The sequence below is a fragment of the Schistocerca nitens genome, chromosome 2, assembly GCF_023898315.1.
Source record: "Schistocerca nitens isolate TAMUIC-IGC-003100 chromosome 2, iqSchNite1.1, whole genome shotgun sequence".
Classification (NCBI taxonomy): Eukaryota; Metazoa; Arthropoda; class Insecta; order Orthoptera; family Acrididae; genus Schistocerca; species Schistocerca nitens.
Genome location: NC_064615.1, coordinates 1019260958 through 1019285844, shown reverse-complemented (window position 1 = coordinate 1019285844; position 24887 = coordinate 1019260958). Strand labels below are relative to the sequence as shown.

Here is a 24887-nt window from a genome sequence, read left to right as displayed (position 1 = left end):
GCGAAGTTCTGACTCCCAGGTCCGCTTCTCTCGTGCACAGCTACCCAAGTTTGTTCGGGGTCAGTTTGTACGTAGTTGTTAACCAGCAGAGCTAAGTAATTCATTTTTAGGACTGGCACATAATTTATTAAAAGGAACATGGGCACCTGGATCTACCTTAATTTATTTTATTGAGTTAATCGTGCAAAATAAAATAAACAAAGAGCATTTATGTATTAGCGATCGTAATTTGGCGGTCGGATCACGTTAACCATTTCATATAGTCTCCTGCCCCTCACATCTGTTCTCGTTGTAGTACGTCAGACTGATCGCTTCGTGATACATTCAGTATTCTGTAAGTTTCGCATTTGCTTTGAAGCCAATATTTGGTATAATCTCGCTACTTACAACAGAGAAGGATCACGACGCGAAATGTTTTGGAAATTTGGAAATTTGTGGTAAGGTCTTATGGGACCAAACTACTGAGGTCATCGGTCCCTAAGCTTACGCACTACTTAATGTAACTTAAACTAACCTGCGCTAAGGACAACACGCACACTCAAGCCCGAGGTAGGGCTCGAAACTCCGACGGAGGGAGCCGCGGGGACAGTGAGAAGACGCCTTAGACCAAGCGGCTACCCCGCGCGGTCACAGAATGTTTTAGCGAGGCAAATTTGATCTTTCGCGTCCACACACTATTGTAAATTTTGAGCAGCAGCTGTCTCCCTTTGTATGGGTTATGTCGTAGCAATGCATAGTAAATATAATCCGGGCCAGGTGCAGTAACAATCCGTTGAGAGAGTGCAGTCTGCAGTTATTCCGGCGAAAATGGTTCTATAATGATACTGTTGTTCTCTTCATATTCTGCCTTGTCTTCCTTGTCCAATGCGTTAGGTGGAGCTACCATAAAAGTTTGACGGATAGTGGAGGTGTATGCAAATCCATTGTTAGACCGGTTTTACATTCCAAATCGTGGTTAATGGAGTTTCTTTGCAGACTGCGGTGCAGAAATCTTGCCAATATTGCCACTGTTGCCTACAAATTTGTGATAGACCTCAGGTTGATAAACAAAGCCAAATACAATACGTTGTTTCCCAAAGAAGATGTTTTCTCTGGCAAATAAACCTACCTTGCCAGAATAGTGGTCCATCGTTACTACTGATCGGCCTATGAAAATGTTTTGTCTTTAGGTTTCCGTACTTCAGTCGGTGAAAGCGGAATCGTTATGGGGTCGCTTCGTTGTCCGTCTGTCAGGTTCTGTCTGTCTGTCACGCTGCTCAAAACCCTTTTTATCAGGAACGGGTAGACTCATCAAGCTAAAATGTCTCCACATAGGCCGGCCGGAGTGGCCGTGCGGTTCTAGGCGCTACAGTCTGGAGCCGAGCGACCGCTATGGTCGTAGGTTCGAATCCTGCCTCGGGCATGGATGTGTGTGATGTCCTTAGGTTAGTTAGGTTTAAGTAGTTCTAAGTTCTAGGGGACTTATGACCTCACAAGTTAGGTCGCATAGTGCTCAGAGCCATTTTGTCTCCACATATTAAGGTCTGCGGTCTCCTGGCGATGTAACAGAGTGAAGCTTCTGAACAAGTGCAGGCAAAGGATACGGCCATTTATATCACATATTTTGATACTCGCAAACGCACTCATCATACCCTATAGAGTACTTCCCGTGTGTCTAGAGTCATGAAATTTGGCAAGAAGCGAGTTTTCACTGCATAATTGAAGGAAAAAATCCGAAAATTGTGTATTTATATCACACTAAAAATCTGTTTTGTCATTTGGTGTCCGTCCGTCTATTAAACTCAGTTTTTCTGAGGAGCGGGAGACACATCAAGTTGAAATTTGTGTCACATACTGAGGTCTATAGTCCTTTAGTTAGTGTAAAATGTTGAGCTTTTAAGTCAATGCAATAAAGAAATACGGCGATTTATGTTGCACATTCTAATACTCACAAAGACATAGGGTACTTTTCCCTTGATGTAGAATCATGAAATTTGGCAAGAAGAAAGGTTTCACAACACAAGTGAGGGTAAAGAATCCGAATATGGTTAATTTGTAATTATATCACACGAAAAATTTACTTTTCTAATTTCTTATCCGACTTCAAACTTTAAATAAAAACACAATGGATATATTTCCAGTACCAATGTCGATAACAGATAAAAATAGTCAGTATCCTAATTTCCGGAATGGATAAACTGTCTATATACATACTTAAGTTTGTACAAAACCCTCAGTGCGCAGGCCTACTCACTCTTTGGCATTTTTTCAAATAATTCCGTTTTCTTACACAAAATATATATCCTCTTGCGATCTGTGTATGTAAGGAAAGGAAGCTTTAGAACCTTAGACGTGTGTTGTCTCCCTGGAATGCTTCTGTCGACCCTTGGTAGATACAACATTTACTTAATGTTAAGAGGAATTAATAATAAAGAGTCAACATAATATCGGAAAGCACTATGGTCCCGCAGGATTGATAAATGCTGGGCCGGCCGCGGTGGTCTAGCGGTTCTAGGCGCTCAGTCCGGAACCGCGCGACTGCTACGGTCGCAGGTTCGAATCCTGCCTCGGGCATGGATGTGTGTGATGTCCTTAGGTTAGTTAGGTTTAAGTAGTTCTAAGTTCTAGGGGACTGATGACCACAGATGTTAAGTCCCATAGTGCTCAGAGCCATTTGAACCATTTTGATAAATGCTGAGTGGTAATTCGAAAAAGAAGGGAATATATAAATTTCTTTGTTCACATATTCTGTGGAAGCAGGTCAGTTCACTTTAGTTTTTTGTACGTCCGACTTGTAAGAGAGAGATCGATGAGAATTCCCTTCTGTTCACAGTTATGCCTCTCTGTACCTTCCGGTTAAGAGATTACCTTCTTTTTGAGGAAAAGAGAGCAATATTAACTGGCTGATTGGAAAAGTTTGTGATACATTTTAATGAAGTCGTTGATGGTACCGCAGTGCAATTAAAAGATAAGCACTCGAAATTCTCGCCGAAAGGCTCAAGTTAATCGACGTCTCCTTAAGCGGTATCTCCTCTATTGTCTCCAGATTTGTTCAGCACATCAGAATACTGAAAACACTAACTTGGAAGCAATTAGCTGCAACGAATCAGTTCTTACGGGCGGCGTGCTTCTTTAAAGAGCTAGCCTTCTTTGAACGCATGAAAACTAGATGATTTTCGTGAGTTTTTCAAGTAAAATAAAAGTCATGCTAAATTTTGTAATATAGTTTTATTGCTTAGACTTTTGTCTTCAAGGAATCAGTTTTGTGAGCACATTGGACGCTCCTTGTAAGCGCGCGCACCAGGTGGAAGGACCCCTAGCATACGGAATATTGGTCATCGGCGGGGGATTTCCGAAGCCCTCTTAGTAGATCTGTAAGAAAATAATTTTGTAGCAGTCATTTTCAATATATTTAGTACCATCATGCATAGGATAATTGAAAAATATTAAGTTGTAACTAAATGGTGACGTGTTGAAAGAAATGACATTTTCTTCGCCTACAAAATCGAAGCAAGAGTGTGGCAGCAAGTAGACCTTAGAAGATATGGTAAAACGGCTACGTATGCAGATATGGAATTCAGATTAGAATTCCAGAATCGAATTCCTATCAAAATCGTGTGTACCCGCAAATATGAAAACTACGGTTTCTATAAAAACTCTTTTTGATATTTTGGGTCACATTTTTTGTAGTTGAACATAGCTCTAGCCAGCGATCCCTGGACCATACAGCAATTCTGCCAGTCAAAAGGATGTCTTCCTCCTTCTTTTTCATGGCCATGACTAGCCTATGGACCACTTTGGCAGCTTCCGTGATCCACTGTTCTGCTTGCTCAATACGCTTTTCGTCCGCTTTTGTGCAGAGGCTGTGACAGACTGGTTCGACATTAAGTTAGATTATGTTCAAAATTTCCGTAATGCCAGTTAGGCGATCGTCAAAATTACATCTCCATTATATTTTCTAGCTTTTGACTGGTTTCCGGAGAGCTTCTTTGTAAATCGCCTTCTAACTCGATAACGGTCTTATTGACGGCCGTGGGATGAACACTACAACAAAGCAGACATCTCAGGAAACGTTATAAGTAAACAAATTGCTTTTCCGAAGTTTTCAAAGAGGTCTACCACCTCAAGTTGGTTGCACTTCAGTGAATGTGAATTGTATTTAATGTGTGCAGTTAACTTGCAAATGCTCCAGTTTCCAGAACAATATGCGTTGTTCATTTCTGGTGTTAATTTTTCTGGTGGAACAGAGACAGCTACATCGTGTACTGCGAAAACACCCTACGTCGTGTCATAGATGGTACATAGTGTACCATATTCGCATTTTCCCCTTTCATATTTCGTCATATAGTTTTAGTGTCCCAGGCATTACGCGAGATGTGTGTTGGAGGAAGTGGTGTGTTGGTTAACTCGCCTAGCAGCGTGGGCAATCGGAATTGTTCGAGTGAGTTTCTGCGCGATGCACGATGTTCTTCGTATAACGCCTCGCACAATTGTCTATTGGCCACTTCTGTGGTACTGTTACGCTGATTATACCAACGCACGACGACCTGTGTAGCTCGTCTTTGAATCTCTTCCAATAAATCTACTTGGTAAGGATCCCAGAACGACGAACTGCACTCAAGAACAGACTGAAAGATGGTGTGTTCTAAGTGACCCGTTTCGTTCGTGAATAGCCGTTCCTTAGAATTGTCTCACTAAATACGTGTCTACTGTGAAACCTCCTCTTAGGAAAAGTAGTGAATTACTGTGCTGATAAACGAGCAAAACTGAACGTACTCAGATATTTCTCTCTTTACTTATCCTGATCAACACTAAACTGACACACAATATTTTTAGCGCAACGCAATCTTACTTTCAAAAATCCCTACAAAAGAATGGCCCTGACTAACAATAACCTATACCTTTCATGAATCACATACCTCACAAGAATCTTCGTTAATCGAACTACTGCAATACAGCGAGCGCCACTACTGCCAGCTAAATAAAACTACTGAACTACTGAACTAACTACTGAAGTCACTAACTACTGATAATACTGATAGGAATAGTTAGGAAATGAGAGATTTTGATAGAGAACAAACAATGTATTTACCTTAATAATGTTCAGAAGTCATTATATATATATATATATATATATATATATATATATATATATATATATATATATATCAGTTCATGATATCCAGCATTACAGATTTACTCTTTCTGGCGGACACAGTCCAGATCGTCCGCTCTTAAAATTCTGCCATCTCTCTCCCCACATCCACCACTGCTGGCGGCTCACCTCCAAATGCGCAACGCTACGCGCTGTTCACATCCAACTGCCCGACACTACAATAGCGAATATTACAACAATGCTAACCAGCCACAGACTGCACACAGCACAGTCAGTGATTTTCATACAGAGCGCTACGTGGGGTTACCAACATAAAACCCTAAACAGCCTACTTACAACTGTACCTAGATATCTGATTCCAGTGCCTGATTTCCGAAAGGATAGTTCGACGATATTGAAGCTTTTTGTGCGTTCACGCTCGTTGCCTTACATTATACTGTGTGTATCAAAAAGAATTATCGGATTTGGCACGTCTATATTTCTGAAATAATGAACACGTACAACGAATTTCGTTTTTTTATGAACGGGAAACTCAAAAAGTTTTTTCATACGTTTTCATAAGTCAATGCGATACTCAGATTGTTCCCACACTGGAGGGAGCATGTCTTGAGTTACAGCTTCCACAGCTGCTGTTATGCGATGTCTCAGTTCATTCATTGTTGTAGGTAAAGGGGGCACATAACCATAGTCTTTTATAAACCCACACAAGAAGCAGTCACATACGGTCAGGTCCGATGACCTTGGAGACCAGCAATGTAAGGCTTAATCATTTGGTCCAGTGCGACCGATCCGTCGTTGAGTAATCCTTTAATTATTCCCCCACTTCCAGATGCCAGTGTGGAGTGCCCCATCCTGTTGGTAAATGAAATCATATGAATCAGTCTCCAACTATGGGAAAAGAAAGTTCTCAAGCATATCGAGATATGTGCTTCCTGTAACAATGTTCTCGGCATAAAACTGGACCATACACCTTTTCCTGTGAAACTGCAGAAAACATTAAATTTCGGAGAGTCCCTCTCATGTTTTACAACAACATGCGATTGTTCCGTACCCCATATTCTTACATTGTGACGGATCCTCTTCCCATTTAAATGGGATGTTGCCTCGTCCTAAACACTAAGTGTGGAAGAAAACTGTCACTCTCTGTCTTTCCAAGAACGAAATTATAGAACTCCACACGTTGTTGTTTGTCACCTTCACGAAGAGCTTGCAGTAGCTGAATTTCTATGGTTTCATGTGTAAATGGTCCGCCCTTGTGGTCTCGCGGTAGCGTTCTCGCTTCCCGAGCACGGGGTCCCGGGTTCGATTCCCGGCGGGGTCAGGGATTTTTCCTGCCTCGAGATGACTGGGTGTTGTTGTGTCGTCTTCATCATCATCATCATTCATCCCCATTACGGTCGGAGGAAGGCAACGGCAAACCACCTCCATTAGGACCTTGCCTAGTAAGGCGGTGCGGGTCTCCCGCATCGTTCCCCTACGCTCTGTAAAAGAAGCATGGGACTTCATTTCCATTTCCATGTGTAAATGTCGAAGCAACACACGCCAGACGAACATCGGGGGTATGTTGGGCTGTCGGGCTGCACGGCGAACGGATTTCTGCAGACTCACCGTGCAACTACGGCGGATACCTTCGACGTCTGTGTCAGATACTTGGGGACGGCCGACGATTTGCCTTTACACAAACAACCAGTTTCTCGGAATTATTCATGCAATTGTCTAATGCTCTGTGCTGTATGAGGATCCACACCATACGTAATACGAAAGGCACGCTGAACAGTTACTACTGACCCGCAGTGCGTAAAATGTAGAACACTAAACGCTTTCTGTTGTCCCGACACCAGTTTTACTAGAACCGAAGTTGGCGCCCACTGCTCCTGCATAGCGCGAATCATGTAAAACTCGACAGTTAGCTCTTTCCAACAGTACGTTGTTCGTGCACATATCTCAAATAACATAATAGTTATGATTTTTTTTAAAAATCGGATGATTCTTTTTGTTACACCCCGTACAGTATTTATCTATATTGACGGTCAGATAGTGATGGTCTCTCTCTGCATTTCGTTAACAAGTTCCTAGGAGTGATACCACTATCGGGTTCGATTGAACTAGCTACATTATAGGCAGGTTTTAGGATTACCATTACATAAAGGAGATATATTGTTACTATTAAGTAAAAGATTTATGTGATTATTTTTATTTTACTACAATCCCTTTTTTAAATACTCGCTACAACATTCAAACAGCACATTCATCAAGTCTCGCCCTTCAAATTTTTGAGCCACAATAGCCATATATCCTGTCAATTTTTGCATTGACGACACTTTATTTTCTGATTTATTTGTTTATTTATTTATTCCGAGATCGTCTTACGATTATATTTGTCATCGTAGTACTATGAAATGAAATAACTCAAAATGTAAATGCAGACAGTATATATGAGTCTGCTTTTATTAGGACAGGACAGGTGGTGAACCTTGGCCTTGATGAAGGAACCCCCTCGGCATTTGCCTGAAGTAATTTAGGAAAACTACAGAAAAAATCAATCAGGATGGCTGGACAGAGAAAACTCCATCCTTTCGAATATGAGGTCATGTTTTTACGAAAGCACAGTCATTCGTTTGGTCGCTATTGTACAATGCTCTTAGATTTGCAGACAGTTTGCTCCAGGTAGCTTTAGCATAAAATATGGTTTTACACTACATCGCTGTACACGCCAACTGCAGTCTGTTCGGGAAACTAACCCTCAAATTCGAATACGTGCAACTATGCCGCATGAATGTCTCCTGTCCATTTAAAAAACCGTAATCTTCTCTCCCTGATGAGTTATGTGTTGAACTCAGGAGAATGACAAGACATCACTATCGTGCACTGTGGATCTTGGCATATGATTTTCTTGTAACAGCATTATATTGTGATCACGTATTGCAGTGTGACAGCGTGTTGTAGTTACCTCATTTCATTATTAACTGCTACCATGAAGCTTCTAAGTAAGCTTTAATTGTGTGGCATGCATTACTTACGAATAATGTTTCAGCGCCTTTTTAAACAGAAGCGTTTTAGAAATCTTTATCTTTTCTTTGGTTTGTTATATAATCTTATTCCTCGATAGAAAATGCTGTTTTGAAGTTCGTGTTTCTTTTTCCGTAAGTGTAATACCAAAACAGTTATTGTTCCATGGTTATGCATAGAACTGTTAGTGAAATGCTTAGTACTGTTTTCCTTGATATCCACGACGTTTGGTTGATGTACTTACTTGATGCTGTAAGGACACTCATCTTTTTAAGCAGTTCTTTACAGTGAAGCCAACAGCTACTTCTAGTTCGTATTCTTCCAGTTCTTTTCCGCAGAAAAGGATCCTCCGGGCAAGGATTCAGTATATGTATGCATAGTATATCACCACAAGACAATGTCTGTTACAAACTGTCGACAGAATTCTAAGAGCACAACATGTCGATGACACTGTTTTTGCCATTATATGTTCGTGTTCATTCCAGTTCCCTGTTCTTGACTGTAGTCTGTCTTGGGAACAAAATAAAACACCGCAAATTCCAGATGGCAATTCCTGCGTGCTTCTTCCGCGAATAGAACTCAGTCTTTCTGCTTCTTTCCTCCGTTGTTTGTCAGATTCTCTATTACGGTATGAATATTCTCTCATTATCGCCTCTTATGAAATATCCTTGCTCTGTTCTTCACTTTGACCTTATTCGTTGATCTCGAAATATAGTAAACAGCCTTTCTTTGTCTTCTTGTGTTTCGTTCATCCGTGCCCCCTTACCGCTTAATAATTTAGCTTCAGTTATGTAAACAGTTTCATACGTTTTGTACTAACAAGAAGCAGGGACAGAAGGGCAGGACATCCGTTAAGACGTAAGGAAATGACCCCCTTAGTACTAGAGGGAGCTATAGAGGATAAAAGCTATGAGGGCAGTCAGAGACTAGAATAGATCTAAGAAGTAATTGATAAAGTAGGGTGCAAGTGTGCTTCGAGATGAAAAAGTCAGCGCAAGAGGTGAATTCGTGGCAGGCCGGATCAAACCAGTCAGAAGACTGCTGTCTCAAATATATTAATAAATTCAGAATTTTAGAGGAAAACTAGTTTTTTATTCGTTGGTAAAACAAAAACTACGCCTGAGTGCCGAACTTTGTCTCATACATCCTCAAGGATGGAAACTAGTCGAACGCAGCATCTAGAGATGTCGGATCTAAAACCTACCAAACTCACTTTCTGTATGACAGGCATACACATTCCAATTCCATGCTCTGCCCACAATTATGTAATGTACTATTGTAATTTGAAGGAAAAGAAACATTTCAGAAACATATCAAGGTTTTGTCTGCAGATAATACAGGCCACAGAATGTAGAACCTAGTCATAAGCCATGTTTCCGTTAGTTGGCAACTATTTGGTCACTGCAGGATTCTTTTGAAGATGTCGAGTTAGGCTACCTGTCCGAAACTAAAAGCAAGCGAACTTAAAACTTTTCCTACTTGAAGCTGATGCTCCACTTTTACCACACGCAAATATGACGTACGAAGTTTAACCACTTTAATGAAGATCAGGTGATCTCTCACATATGTGATCATTTCTCCTCTCTTTTATTTGAATACGGATCTCCAGTTCTCATACGGAGCAAAATGGCACAGTGTTAAGCATCCAGATTTATATTTACTGCAGGTTTCCTAAGACGCCTAAGCAAATGCCGGAACGGTACCTTTTAGTGGCCGATTTTCCGATTTTCTTCCTCAGTCTGAGTTTCTGCTCTGTACAGACCTTTTCGACGGTGAGACATGAAAACTTACTCTTCCCTCCTAACAGCTTTCTCCTTGTTCTCTTCTAGCCTTTTTTTTTTACCTAAGCGCTGATTCACCCGGTATACAGCGCTGTATTCTGTTTCATGGCATAGATCAGCTCTTTGCTAGTCGGTGATGCGAAATTAACGTATTGTTGCATCTCTTCGACTTCTTATTCTTCTTTTATTCTTCCTTTTCTTCAGTAATTAACCCGCATATTGGTATTCTGTAGCCATCCTCCAGCCTTTCTTCAACGAGTTGTTATTGCTGCAATATTTCTTCTTTAGGGGTTGCTCAATGTTCTATAATCTAGGTCGGCCTCTGCTCTTCTTACCCTCTATTGTCCTTTCCAAAATTGTTTTTATCTGTCCTTCATGTCTTATATTATGCCAAATCCATATATTCTCCTTTAAAAAAGTGTTCCAGTGTGCAGTTTTTATTCCCAACCGTGCCAGTATTTCCTTGTTGATAAATCTGTCAATCGTGTCCTCGATGTATTTCTATAAAATCAAAATTTTGATCTTCTGTAAAGAACGGAAATATCGATGGGCATTTCGGCAAATACAGGGCCGGCAGTCAGTAGTTACTTACAGAAGCCATGGTCGATACTGCATTGAATGTGACGTTCTGCGAGGAAGTCTGCTTTACTTACCGGTTTTCTAACAGTTCAATTATTCATATAATGTGAGATAAGGTGAAGATGTACATTTAGTAGTAGTAGTAACAGTTGTTGTTGCGGTAAGTATCCATCCGCAGTGATCTATATTGCGCAAGCTTCTTCATTTCTGAATAACTATTGTTGACTACATCCACTTGAACCTGCTTATTGTATTAGTGCCTGCGTCTCCTTCCTCAGTTTTGCCCTACACACTCCCAGCCCTTCGCCGCCAATCCCTCCCCCCTTACCAAATTGACGCTTTCTTGATGCCTCATGACGTGTTCTATCAACGGACAGCTTCAAATTGTTCCATAAATTTGTTTTTCCCCACTTCAATAGCCAATAATTGTGAAGCGCTAAATTGCACCACTCCGTCATGAATGGAATGTGGACATAAAGAACCTGATATGAGCGGTATTCTGCTAGCAGAAACTATAAAATTTCCGTGTGAAGTCTCTAAAGAAGCAATTCGAGCGGCAAAACTGTTTTAAACTCCTTTCGTTCCATAAACATATGTAGTAACACAAAAGCGGCTCCACACAACGTAGGCGCTCAGAGGTCATGCATGTATGTCTTACCATCGGACGTTTGAGAGGTTGCAGGAAAGTAATGGAAAGCCCAGAAAGCGACTTGCAGATCTCGCATTGTTCCCAGTTTGTCTTGCAAAGCGTTATCTAAAGCCACAAGCAATTTCTAGCCAGCCACTTTCATTCAATGTAAAAAGTCATCGTGAACAGATACACTGACAGCTGCTTGATTAATTTGTTTTATTTGACAACAAGTTCGTTCTTGAAGACCGTCTTGAGGTAAAGAAGCATCACCACAGTGCACACACATTCAACATAAGATTTCAAACATGTTTATCAAGTCTGTGTCAACTGTCCTTCCAAATCCCATGAGTTGTCCTGATAAACTTGCGATAGTATTTTTGTCCTACAGATGGTGTGAAAAATCAACGCGAGGTTCCGAAATAAAACTGTTCCACCAAAAACTGTCGATGTGTGTATAAGTGACATATATCATGCAGTATTTATCGGCCGCGTAGCAACACTTAGCGTATTTCTTCTGACACCGCTTCATCACGAAGTGGTTACGCTCAAGTCAGTTAAAGCACATATGTTCTTTAATAGATTAAAACTGTGTGCCCGACCGAGACGGGACCTTTTCCTTTCGCTGGAAAGTGTTCTACCAACTGAGCTACCCAAGCACGACTCACGCCCCGTCCTCACAGCTTTACTTCTGCCAGTACCTCGTACTGGGTAGCTCAGTTGGTACTACCCTCTGTAATAAAAATAACTGAGTTAATCGATCAACAACAAACCTAAACGGAGGTCTTACGACGTCCGCCCCGAGCAGATGTAACGAACAGAAGCGAACAGAATGAAATAAAAAAAAAAAAAGTTGGTAGAGCACTTGCCCGTGAAAGGCAAAGGTCCCGAGTTCGAGTCTCGGTCCCGCACACAATTATAATCTGCCAGGAAGTTTCATATCAGCGCACACTCCGCTGCAGAGTGAAAATCTCATTCTGGATGTTCGTTAATAGCCGAGTTTTTAATGGTGCTGTAACCGATCAATTACTAAGCGAGTTTTCACGTGTTTCTCAGTTTGACAGTGTGCTGCATTCTTTGTCGTTCTCGTCTATCAAAGACTGTTTGATGCGTTTGTGAGAATGTTCGAATAACGGTTGATTTGAGAAGAGAATTTGTCAAAAATTTTTTTCTTCTCAAAGTTTTACGAAGGTGGACCTTGGCAGTAGATGTCTAGGCATGCAATTTGGCCGAAATGGAAGTGTATTACAGTTTATACCTTTCTGTTCTGAGTTTATACAGTTACGTACATTCAGATCTCAACAACACTTGGACGAAAATAAAAGATATCGCGCTGCTATAAAAATATTCATTTCTCGTCCATGTATAATCTAGACACATGTTGAGAATTCAGAACACACAATCATTGATTAGCTGCAGTACATTTATTATATCTTTATTTCCAAAACGACGGTAAACTAATTCTATTAAGTCGTAAAAAACTTGACTGTTCATTGGAGACAATCGGTGCAGTCGTTAAGTTCTATGCGTAATCTTTCCTTCAGGTTTTTTTTCTTGGATATATTTGTCTTTTCATCTAAATTATTTCGTAGACCAGTATATTCCTCTCTTTGTCTTCATACGCAGTGCCAAGATCAATGGAATAAATGTCTCATCTACTCTGGGATCCATTCCAAGTTGTGATAATATACTTGAGGACGGCATACGAAAGCTGCTTGAAAAGTAGGTAAAGTTTGAAAAATACGTGTAGTACACCACGCTCTTGCCTGAGAAATCTGAGAAAAGCAAACAGAATTCTGAAGAAAACAATCATGATCGTTTACAGCAGCCTTCGCTAATGGAGGTCTAGCAAGACGATATTGAAGACCCTGTGATTTGCTTGTTCAGTGACCTAGATAGCTAGTGTAATTTATTCTTGCCGTAACAGATGATTTATGACACCGAAGGATATTGGTAGTGTGGTAGAGGTCGCTACGTAATTTAAAAACATGTTCCTAGACGTTGTCAAGCTTATAAATGATCTGAAGGTTATGAGCGTTGTGAACTCTTCATATTAATTACAGCATGTTTCTGAGAAGCTTCATGGCAACGTCACACTCTTCCCAGTCTGCTGCCCTTAGCTGCTAGCTGGTTCTCCACGAAAAAGGTCGTTCAGAATCAGTGATAAACGATTTCGATAGAGAAGGAACGAGCGACAATAAAAGTTTGCGATAATACACACGTAAGTTAAGCTTTCCTCAGCTGGAAGGTTGATTTGGACACTACGGTATAGTGCCTAACTAGTCATGGCCCTTTTGGAAATGGTTTTTTCTTCCCTTCCTCCGTCCTTAGAATTGATTTACTCAACCAGTTCTAGGAGAACCTAAAATATAACAGGGACTCTGAACTCTCCTTCCTGTCAGAGGAACTACATAGCAATTTTCTCTCGAACTCGCATCCCTCCGCACAGACTGCGGAAGACGCACCAGGACGCTAAACTCGCCTTCAAACTGCTCTCGTGAAAATGTTTTCACTCAGTTATCCGCACCACGTTGACAATGGTAGCTGGTTCCTGGAGTTACCTGATTCGAGGTTTTCCAAACAACCTTAACCAAAACTTTGTATGGTATATCACCTCCCAATTCTTGCACCCATTCCTGTTCGTTATAGCATTCAGTCTGTGAGTACCATGACGCTGAAAGACCTGCAGTCATATGTGTCTTGGGATTTGATTCTTATTACAGTTCTAATGCCGTAACATTTGTCCATTCTTGCGCCATCGGTACTAATGTCAAAGAGCCACTGTCTCCATTATTTTAACTACCAAATTTATATAATTATGTAATGGGGAGAACACATTCTCAGCCGAGTCTCTCGTTTTATTATCATATTTATGTTTTAATATTTATGTATATGTCGGTAAATATATTCTCCATAAAACACTTCTGCTTTTTATACATTTGCAGTGATTATCATATGCCAAAAACACAGATGCATGAGATATTTCTTTCTTAATGAAATCGCCCCTTTATTGAACATTTCAAGTGATGTGCTTGCCTTATGTAGTAATGTATCTTGCACGGGAGTATTATATAGAAAGCTGCAACTACATAGGACGAACTCTACAATTTTAAATTTAAATTTATCCACCTTGTATGGATATTTTTTGAGGTTAAAGACTGTGTTACAATATATATATATATATATATATATATATATATATATATATATATATATATATATATATATATATATTTCTGTTTGTCACTTTTTACAAATATTTGTTAGCACAACATGTCTTATCAGCTTGCTGTCATTATCAACTGCTTTACAGTTACATATTAATTAATTTATAGTGATTGACAATTACTGTTGAGCTGTTGTGAGATCTATCTCCTGGGTGAGTGAGTGAGGGAGATTATGTACAGAAATTTATCCGTGCACAAAATATTAATTTCCTTCAGTTTATACCTTAAGTGAGTAGTATGTTTAAATCATTTGACTGATGTCTTTTCAATTTTGCTGAATGTGTACTTGTCTGCCACACACAAAGTAAAAGAATAAACACAACACGATGACAAAATACTTTAACATTGAGTTTTTTACGTCCCACAGATTCTGAACTGCTAAGATAAAATTTCAGGTGCTAAGATAATAAAACCAATAACATTTCAATATTTGTTATATAAGATAGTGTAAATTAAAAAATACTGTAATAGGTTTATTTGCTTGGTATTTCTAGATACTTCTGATTATTTTTTTTTACAGATAACTAAATCTCTTTCTATTAATAAAACAACATTCCACATTGGAAAAGGTTTTGAACAAATTTACTTTCTCTTGTGCAGCTTAACATTTCGGAACGTGTTACCATGTACTGTGCTCTGAATGAAAATTCCTAGTTCTTCATACACTACTGGCCATTAAAACTGCTACACCAAGAAGAAATGCAGATGATAAACGGGTATTCATTGGACAAATATATTATACTAGAACTGACATGTGATTACATTTTCACGCAATTTGTGTGCACAGATCCTGAGAAATCAGTACCCAGAACAACCACCTCTGGCCGTAATGGCGGCCTTGATACGCCTGGGCATTGAGTCAAAGAGCGCTTGGATGGCGTGTACAGGTACAGCTGCCCATGCAGCTTCAACACGATACCACAGTTCATCAAGAGTAGTGACTGGCGTATTGTGACGAGCCAGTTGCTCGGCCACCATTGACCAGACGTTTTCAGTTGGAGAGAGATCTGCAGAATGTGCTGACCAGGGCAGCAGTCGAACATTTTCTGTATCAAGAAAGGCCCGTACAGGACCTGCAACATGCGGTCGTGCTTTATCCTGATGAAATGTAGGGATTCTGAAATGTAACGTCCACTGTTCAAAGTGCCGTCAGTGCGAACAACAGGTGACCGAGACCTGTAACCAATGGCACCCCATACCATCACGCCGGGTGATAAGCCAGTATGGCGATGACGAATACACGCTTCCAATGTGTGTTCACCGCGATGTCACCAAACACGGATGCAACCATCATGATGCTGTAAACAGAACCTGGATTCATCCGAAAAAATGACGTTTTGCCATTCGTGCACCCAGGTTCGTCGTTGAGTACACCATCGCAGGCGCTCCTGTCTGTAATTCAGCGTCAAGGGTAACCGCAGTCATGGTCTGCGAGCTGATGGTCCATGATGCTGCAAACGTCGTCGAACTGTTCGTGCAGATGGTTGTTGTCTTGCAAACGTCCCCATCTGTTGACTCAGGGATCGAGACGTGGCTGCACGATCCGTTACAGCCATGCTGATAAGATGCCTGTCATCTCGACTGTTGGTGATACGAGGCCGTTGGGATCCAGCACGCCGTTCCATATTACCCTCCAGAACCCACCGATTCCATTTTCTGCTAACAGTCATTGGATCTCGACCAACGCGAGCAGCAATGTCGCCATAAGATAAACCGCGATAGGCTACAATCCGACCTTTATCAAAGTCGGAAACGTGCTGGTACGCATTTCTCCTCCTTACACGAGGCATCACAACAACGTTCCACCAGGCAACGCCAGTCAACTGCTTTTTGTGTATGAGAAATCGGTTGGCAACTTTCCTCATGTCAGCACGTTGTAGGTGCCGCCACCGGCGCCAACCTTGTGTGAATGCTCTGAAAAGCTAATCATTTGTATATCACAGCATCTTCTTCCTGTCGCTTTAATTTCGCGTCTGTAGCACGTCATCTTCATGGTGTATCAATTTTAATGCCCAGTATTGTGTAAGTCCATTAGGTGTGCCTCATTAATATTACATAATACATGAAAATCATAGCTGACATCTTAGGCTCCTTAATGTATGTGGATATTATTGATTTAGTGATTTAGTTTAATTACATATGTGAGCATAAGCATTTATGTGTTCATAGTATTTTATTTGGCCATTATTCAAGAACAGATATCGAATAACGACTTTGGTCGTTTCGTGTGCCTGATAGAACAGAAACAAGAGCAAACTGTTATTTCGTTCAGGTATATCATCGGTCTTCCTGAGCAAAACAGGTATCATACAAAAGCTAAACATTTTTATGTCACAAGGAGAACTGCACTACGCATGAATAGTAAGTATTTACTTTGACGTCCGTTGTCTTATTTAACTGAATTATATAGTCAAATTTACCTGCCCTGAATATAATGTAACTTATTAATAGGAGCAAGGTAACGAATTACAGCATAAGTCAACAGGTGACTTGTTGTAGCTGTGTTTGGGGAAACATTTCATCCTTGGTCTGTGTCAAGTTATGTGAAAAACAATTTAAGTTAAAATTTATTTAAATGGGTCAGTTATCAAATTACATAAAGGTATAGAAGCAGGGTGGAAGTTTGAACATAAGGGTGTCATAACAATATTAGTGACAGATACACTGTTACATACACATGCAGTAGGGGCCGAAATGTTGATTCAGCATTTCATAGTATGAATCAATGCATAACATAGCTGAATTGCATGAAAATGTAATGATCTTAAACAACGTAAGAGGTATGTGCATAGTGCATATTACGGAGAAAGGTTTTACAGCAACCAGTCACCATTATCAAGTGCATATTATTACACGTCACTGGTTTTGGATGTTCTCACATGCATGTGAGGAAGGTATCGATTTAAGTTTTTGCATGAAATGTTCTCAATGCAGCTGAAAGCTACAGTCGAATTTGTTTAATTTACTTAATTTACTACCTGAAACAAGGTTTATCGATATATTGAGTGTGATTTTACACATTACTATATCTACATTATTCAATAATCTTACCACTTTACCTTTACCTTATATTATTATCAGCATATACATTAGAATTCTCTTTTGTACAAGCTATGTCAAATACAGACCATACACAGTTTTGTGGTGGTATTATTGACCTAAACTTACTTTGCCATACATCTTTTTCTACAGGCGAAGACAAATACAGTATATAACAGGTACTGTGACAGCTTTTACAGGATAATAATGCTTTTAAAATTTTATAATTCCATCACTGGCATGCCTTTTCATTTCCAATATATGAAACTGCTACTACATTCCTTTAACGGTTATGCAAGAAATCATGGCAGTCATGGATAAACCATGATTTGTGACTGAAACCAGATATTTATTTTAATATCTTTCGGTTACATATATAGAATACTGTTTCAGAAATCGCTCTTCTGTAATTTGACGTATTATTTTTCGTTCTTTGCAGATATATTTAATTTTATCACCATGTATACACCTTGTTAAGGCTGCATTATCATTCAGTCAATAGAGAACACTTATCATACACATAGCTAGCTTATAGAGGGTTATTCGGAAAGCTGGACCACATTTAGTTAGGTTTTCTTTCATAAAATCTTAATTACATGTGGATTATCAATACACATTTGGACAGAAGAGGGTCTAAGGTTTCGACTACCACCTCTAAAGCTCGCACCAACTGATAGGTATTTCGTATCAGTGTAAGTAGGCTACCATACAAAATAACGGTCTCTGCTTGATTTCGAAAAAAGTTATGCAGAAGACATTTCGTCTCCGTTTCGGCATTGAACCATCAATAGGTAATTGAATTAAGCTATTTTAACAAAATGAATGTCTGCAAGGAATGAGCATGAACTGACCACGTACACCAGATGAGAACTTAGATGTGTGCCATGCATCAAGAGAGGGATACATTGAACATTTATAGCTTGTGCTTGCGAACTTCAGTGTTTGGTGTTTCCATCTGCGTACAAATAATTGAATGCCAAATTTTAATTTCTTGGAATAAAAATTAATTACGTTGGGTACATTGTTTTGAATAACCTGTATTAAAGAGAATACAGTGACCGAGAAGGTGCTGTATCTGCTGCATCGAAAAGTAAGCCTGCAGGCCTGTCCTGAACCAATATTGAGTGCTTCGTGCAATGTGGCAGATGACGTTCCCGTTCGAGTGGCAGCCCCAAGTGGTGTCGACGCACCTGGGACGCGTGGGAAACCTCGTGCTGATGTGCGTGCCGGGGGAGTTCACCACCATGTCGGGACGGCGCATGCGCGACGCCATGCGGCAGGTGTTCGGCCAGGACACGACGCCTGTGCTGGCCGGGCTGTGCAACACGTACAGCGACTACGTCGCCACCCCGGAGGAGTACAAGGTGAGCCCACACAATCTGCTGCACTCGTCACCTCAGCTCGGCTCTGTGCGAGGGCAGAAACTACAGTCAAAAGTAGACTCTATCAGCTGCAATGCTGCTCGGGAAACAGTTTGACCCAACCGTTTAACTGCTACGTCAGGAATTATTTATTTCGATTTCAGGATTGGTGCTTGATGAAACATAATTATATTTGAAAAAAAAAACATTCGTATTTGAGACCTTTTTCACTAATTACTTGTTTTTGCGACCGGGTTCTGGCTAATAGCACACTGTCTAGCGTTACTGACAAAGATATTGTTATGCATAGTAGTATAAATGTTAACCCCAAAGAATTTATAAGTATGAAAAAAGTTGATTACTAATACAAAATATACAAAATAATACATTCATACGAGCAAAGTGAAGAGCACGATCATCGTTTTCTTTGATACCAAGGGAATTGTGCACAAAGAATTCGTCCCACCCAATCAAACATTGAATTCTGCTTGCTACTGTGACGTTTTGCGACGGCTCCGTGAAAACCTGCGGTGACTTCGGCCCGAACATTGGCGTCAAGGGAACTGGCTGCTGCAATCACGACAACGCGCCCTGTCACACGTCCTTGTTCACCAGGACCTTTTTCGTAAAAAAACAACATGGTGGTTGTGCCCCACCCACCGTAGTCGCCAGATTTGGCACCTTGCGACTTCGCGCTAATCCCAAAACTGAAACCCAAGTTGAAAGGCCGTCGATTCGACACTCTAGAGAGGAATCAAGAAGCATCGCTGGTGGTGATAAACACCCTCAAAGAACAGGACTTCTAGAAAACGTTTGACCACTGGCAGAAGCGCTGGGATCGGGGTGTACATGCGGGTTGGAACTACTTCGAGGGTGATAGTGACGAAAATTTTGGATAGCTCCTCGTAATCACATAAGGCTATTAAATAAATAACTGGGGCACAATTCAACTAGAGCTGGAGAGGTAATCCATCAGGTTTAGGAATAAAAAGAAGTGGAGAGTATATGATAAATGTTCATTCGGCAGCTGTTCATGATGGTTTTTGTGGAGCCTCTTGATTTTCAGTATTTCAAACAGATGCAAGTGTTCATTTCTTTCCGCCCGCTGTTCGAGAGTGGAACGGTAGAGAAATAGCTTGAAGGTAGTTCGATGAACCCTCTGCCAGACACATGACTGTGATTTGCAAAATAACCACGAAAATCTAGATGTAGTAATAGTTTCTGCCCTATGTACGCAGAGTGCACTCGGTGAAATATTTGAGCTTACGAGGTTCTACAACAACTGCTGATGGAGTATGTAATTAGCCGTTTAACTTTTGTTAATTTGTGCCCAACTATAAATCAGTGTCCCTATTATTTATTTATTTCACTATTCTAAGGTTACGAAAGTATTACTTCATGTATTTAGTATTACTGTACAGTTCCAGAGTTATTCTCACGTATCACATTCTTACCTCCACAATCCCCATCCCAAAGTGTGCTGAGGGTGTCCAAGTTCCACAGTTTTGATTTTCAGATACCAAATCATTTGTCTATGTCCTCCTTTAAGATGAAGTCATGAACACTGAAGAGAATATCATAGTAGACCCCATCACGCCATTCACAAAACTGATGAATTCTCTCTCCCCCTCTCTCTCCCTCTCCCCCCCCCCCCTCTCTCTCTCTCTCTCTCTCTCTCTCTCTCTCTCTCTCTCTCTCTCTCTCTCTCTTACTTTTACCTTGCAGACAATAAATGAGAAGACTGATTATGACTTGAATGCACTGAAACCTGCCACTCCTTGAACTAACCACAGGTGTCCATATAGGAATAATATAACCACTGTTCATGCCCTGGTATATATTCCCAAACAGAAAATATGATTTATGTATAACACGATCTGACTGTTGTCTAGCGACAAGGAGACGACAAAGCTTTTGCAACGCACAATAACGGCGTACTGAATGAGCATCGAACTTACTTTAACTGCTGAAAACCACTTACCAAAACACGAAGTTCTAAGAAAACACGCGTTTACTTCGGGGCCCCTTAAAAAAATTGCAGCGTATATTCAGTATATACACCGATGCCCGAGGGAGGACTCGAACCTCCGACGGGGACAACCGCGTGGGCCGCGACAACACGCCTCGGGCCGTGACAACACGCCTCAGACCGCGCGGCTATCCCACGCGCCTTCAGCCCTGGTGGCTATGAATACGTATTCGAAATGGACTATATTTAAATCCCCTCCTGTGCAGTATCTTAGAAACACCCTTCACTACATACATCATCATATAAAGTTGAAAGAACTTCCTATAAGTTACTTAAGGGCCGGCCGCGGTGGTCTAGCGGTTCTGGCGCTGCAGTCCGGAACCGCGGGACTGCTACGGTCGCAGGTTCGAATCCTGCCTCGGGCATGGGTGTGTGTGAGGTTAGTTAGGTTTAAGTAGTTCTAAGTTCTAGGGGACTTATGACCTAAGATGTTGAGTCCCATAGTGCTCAGAGCCATTTGAACCATTTGAACTTAAGGTTACGAACACCAGTCAATGAAACAGATTCGGATCACCACTTGATGTAAAGTAAATACGAAGGTGAACAAAGACGTAGATTTCGCACGCAATATTTCCGCATTAATAGTTCTGCGAAACAGTGACGAGTTTTTCAGAAACTTGTAGTACTATGAAGCTCTTACGTATGAAAACAATTCCAATGCGTGCGACTATACGAAGGCTTCTCTCTATTTATATCAAAGTGAGGTGGTCACAAGCTCCCATCTCGAATACAAGACAAACTTGTGAATTACTAGTTGTTACGAGAGGGCTCTTCAAGTGGAAGAAGCAATAAACTGTCGAATCCTTAGTAGTGCAAATAGCATGCTGGAACGAACCGGACTTACAATCGCCATGTGTTCCCATTGGCCGACTGCAGTCACTGTCTTAAGCGTGACGGTAAGAGATCCCTACATTTCCGTCTTTTACAAAGACACATCGCGTAAACGGACAGGTCGACGAGTGAATCTAATTTATGTTGCCACCAAGTTACCGACACAGAGCACGTTGCATATTTATGATACATGGAACAGCGCTCGTAATGAAACAGCCGCCTTTCAGTATCGTGTTAGAGAAATTAGTCTGTGTACTGTGCTCTTAACGACACATAAAATTACACAGATGAGACTTTTCGTGGTCAATGAGATAACCTAAAATATATGTTTCATCTTTGCAATCGAAGTTTTCTGCTCTACTGTGCGCTTGGAGTCGTTGGATGAATGCGTAACAAACCGGTAGAGGGTTGTCGATGGACTCCAAATTAGTTTTGACGCGGAACAGCTGCAGAGAGAAAATCTGTTTCCGGTTGGAATGCACCTAGCCGCTTGCGGGCCTCCAGCGGCGTGGAACAAGTAACTGTGTTTGACGTGTGCAGTGGCCCATTGTGATCGCTCTGCAGACCCGCGCCGCTTGGTGTCACGTGCTCTAACAATTCAGATGCAAACCCGGACGCCACACCTTATCTATGCGGCGTAGCCATTAGTTTCCACTGGAGCTTGTGGTTCACTTCATGACCTCTGAAAACAGACCTATACTTTGCTGTAAAACCGTAAGCTGAATCGTCACACGATGTTGAAACTTAATGCCATATTTACTAGATCAAAGCGAGCGTCACATTTTAGACAGATGCCTGTCTCTGACGCGCAAAAAATACCCACCGCGCTCTCTTTTCCAGACCGCACATTTTGCGGTATGAATATAAGCTGCTTCTTTACACGACGGTGAGAATGAGTGCCATTTTACGAGTAACTAGATCAAAGCGGGGTTTACACTTGCGACAATCCCTTACTGACTCGTGAAAAGGATCCAGCGCCATTTAGTATTGTTCTCGTGTATTTTTTGAAGAACAGTAATATCCACTAAAAGAATCAAATTGGATTTTCGTTCAGTTCGTATTTTTGACATTACGTAGAGTGGTGGCGCGACGACAAGTATCTATTTCCACAGATACGTTAATTCAAAAGTTCTAGTGTCTGATGACGATCAGTAATAATGGAAACTGCAAGTGATACGCGACTGTCATAACATTTTATGGAGGTACAATATGATATTCCTTAAATATCTGCGATTTTAATGTTATCAATTTAGCGATTGCTCTGCTTTATCAGCAATAATTATTCACATTTAAACGTTTTAATATAACGAAATGCACTTTAAGTGAATGTGTGAAGAGTCAATGCTTTCATCACCTGATTGTTGGCATTTAGTTTGTGGCGTTCATGAAACTGAAATGAACTAAAAGAACACACTGATCTGTGCGTGCCTTGTCTTACATAAAACAGTCAGCCTCATACGTCGCTATAAATATAAAAAAAAAAACGAGCAGTAAACGTTGTAAATAAATTATACGCCACATTCATGGGCAAACACTTTTTTCAGACAATTGAAATCAAAATTTAGGAACGGATGACCTGTTCAATGTTTACAGAACTGCTGATGTTCCTGCTTTATATAAACGCGAAACACTTTAGGTGGAACACACTCTTAAACAACAACACGCTTAAGACCGAGAGAGAGAGAGAGAACAGTAACTACGTCCGTTATGTGTGAACAAGAGACACGGTAGTGGTGATCCTCATGAGCTCCAAGCTGTATGTTCGATGGTCTGGTGCCAGGTTATTACGGGTACATTTGGACAGGAGCTTGCCGTCCAGTTCTTCCGGAGGAGTGCCCTATCAATTATTTTAAGTTAAAATCTAAGTCCACTGCAGGAAAAGAAATACCAGAGCTTTTCCTTGACATCACTGCCTTCATTTCAAGAATTAATGACAAATAACCTCCTTGATGTTGGAATAAGCCGTCTGTGTGCAAAGAACATCCCAACATGACTAGAGCAAATGTTACGCAGTTCAGCCCATAGCACGTGGCAACGATGCAAGTAGTTGAAATGTTGAGCAGAAGAATAACGTAATTGATATCTCTGAGCATTAAATTGTGCCTTAACCCTTTCGTTACTGATTTTTTTTTTAAATTGGTACCGTTAAGACTACTAGCGTGGCGGTGATGACGCAGCAACAGCCCCTGAGCGGAGAAAATCTCCTAAACGCACGGCAATCGAACCCGGGACCGTTTGGATGTCGTTTACCAACCGGGGCTACCTAGAAGGTCATTATTTCCCAGTAAAGTAATTCACTGTTTTGAGCATTACGACGGCTATTTTCCTAATATGTCTAGTGATACCATCTAGTGATGCGCTTTCGGAAGTAGGAAAAATTGCTACAGATGATGAAGTGGACATGAGAAGACTGTGAGAGATGAAATGGGGCCGCGCGGAGTGGCCGTGCAGTTTGAGGCGCCACGTCAAGGATTGTGCGGCCCCTCCCGCCGGAGGTTCGAGTCCTCCCTCGGGCATGGTTGTGTGTGTTGTGCGTAGCGTAGCTTAGTTAAAGTAGTGCTTAAGTCTAGGGTCCGATGACCTCAGCACTTTGGTCCCTTAGGAATTCACTCACATTTGATCAAATGGGGAGGCGCGGCGCGTTTATAGCTGGTGTGTCTGTTTCACGGGAGTCATATCGAAATCACCATCGTGTCCGTTCTAAGACTGAAGTAACTGACTGTATGTCCGTATACATCGTAGACTATATCCGAAACGTTACTGCATTCCTCAGGAATTCTCTTGGTTTTTACGAAATTTATATTTAGTATAATGGGCAGCAAACTTTGCAGAATGTGGAAAATATTGGTACGTGGTATGTCAAAGCCATCTACAAATTTTAAGCTAAATATTGGTGTAAAATATTTCATTACACAGGAATAAATGCGTTTTGGTACTGACTTGTCATACTTTTTTTTCATATTTGCCGTAGTGACATAATCACTCTACAAACAAAAAAATTCACTTCGAAAATCCTAGGTTCATATGGAAACATGGGCCAAGTTAGTTTGTGGGACATTACCTGTCAACTTAAAATTTTTTACAGTGAAAATCGGTTATAACAGTAGACAATTTTCGACTTTTTATTTTTCAAATATATGTATTATAAATTTTAGGCACGATAGGGTCAACTAACGTGAATTTTAGGTTTAACATTGTAATTATCACAGAACATAACCTTATGTCCTCTACAGAAATCTTTATTATTAAAACATTGTATCGAAATCCGTTGCCAGTTGTAGGTTGCCTATTTAAAAGCTTTCATGAGC

The 24887-nt window shown here is 40.8% G+C and overlaps 1 protein-coding gene across 6 annotated transcripts in view; it reads left to right on the top strand.

Moving 5' to 3' along the window:
- The window catches only part of LOC126237364 (neutral ceramidase-like), a 563642-nt gene that overhangs the window by 489904 nt on the left and 48851 nt on the right, over nt 1-24887 (top strand). For all 6 annotated transcript variants that reach the window (XM_049947432.1, XM_049947435.1, XM_049947436.1 and 3 more), the window contains one exon: nt 18504-18722. In XM_049947432.1, the coding sequence (XP_049803389.1) occupies nt 18504-18722 (219 nt within the window). The remainder of the gene's footprint in view (nt 1-18503; nt 18723-24887) is intronic.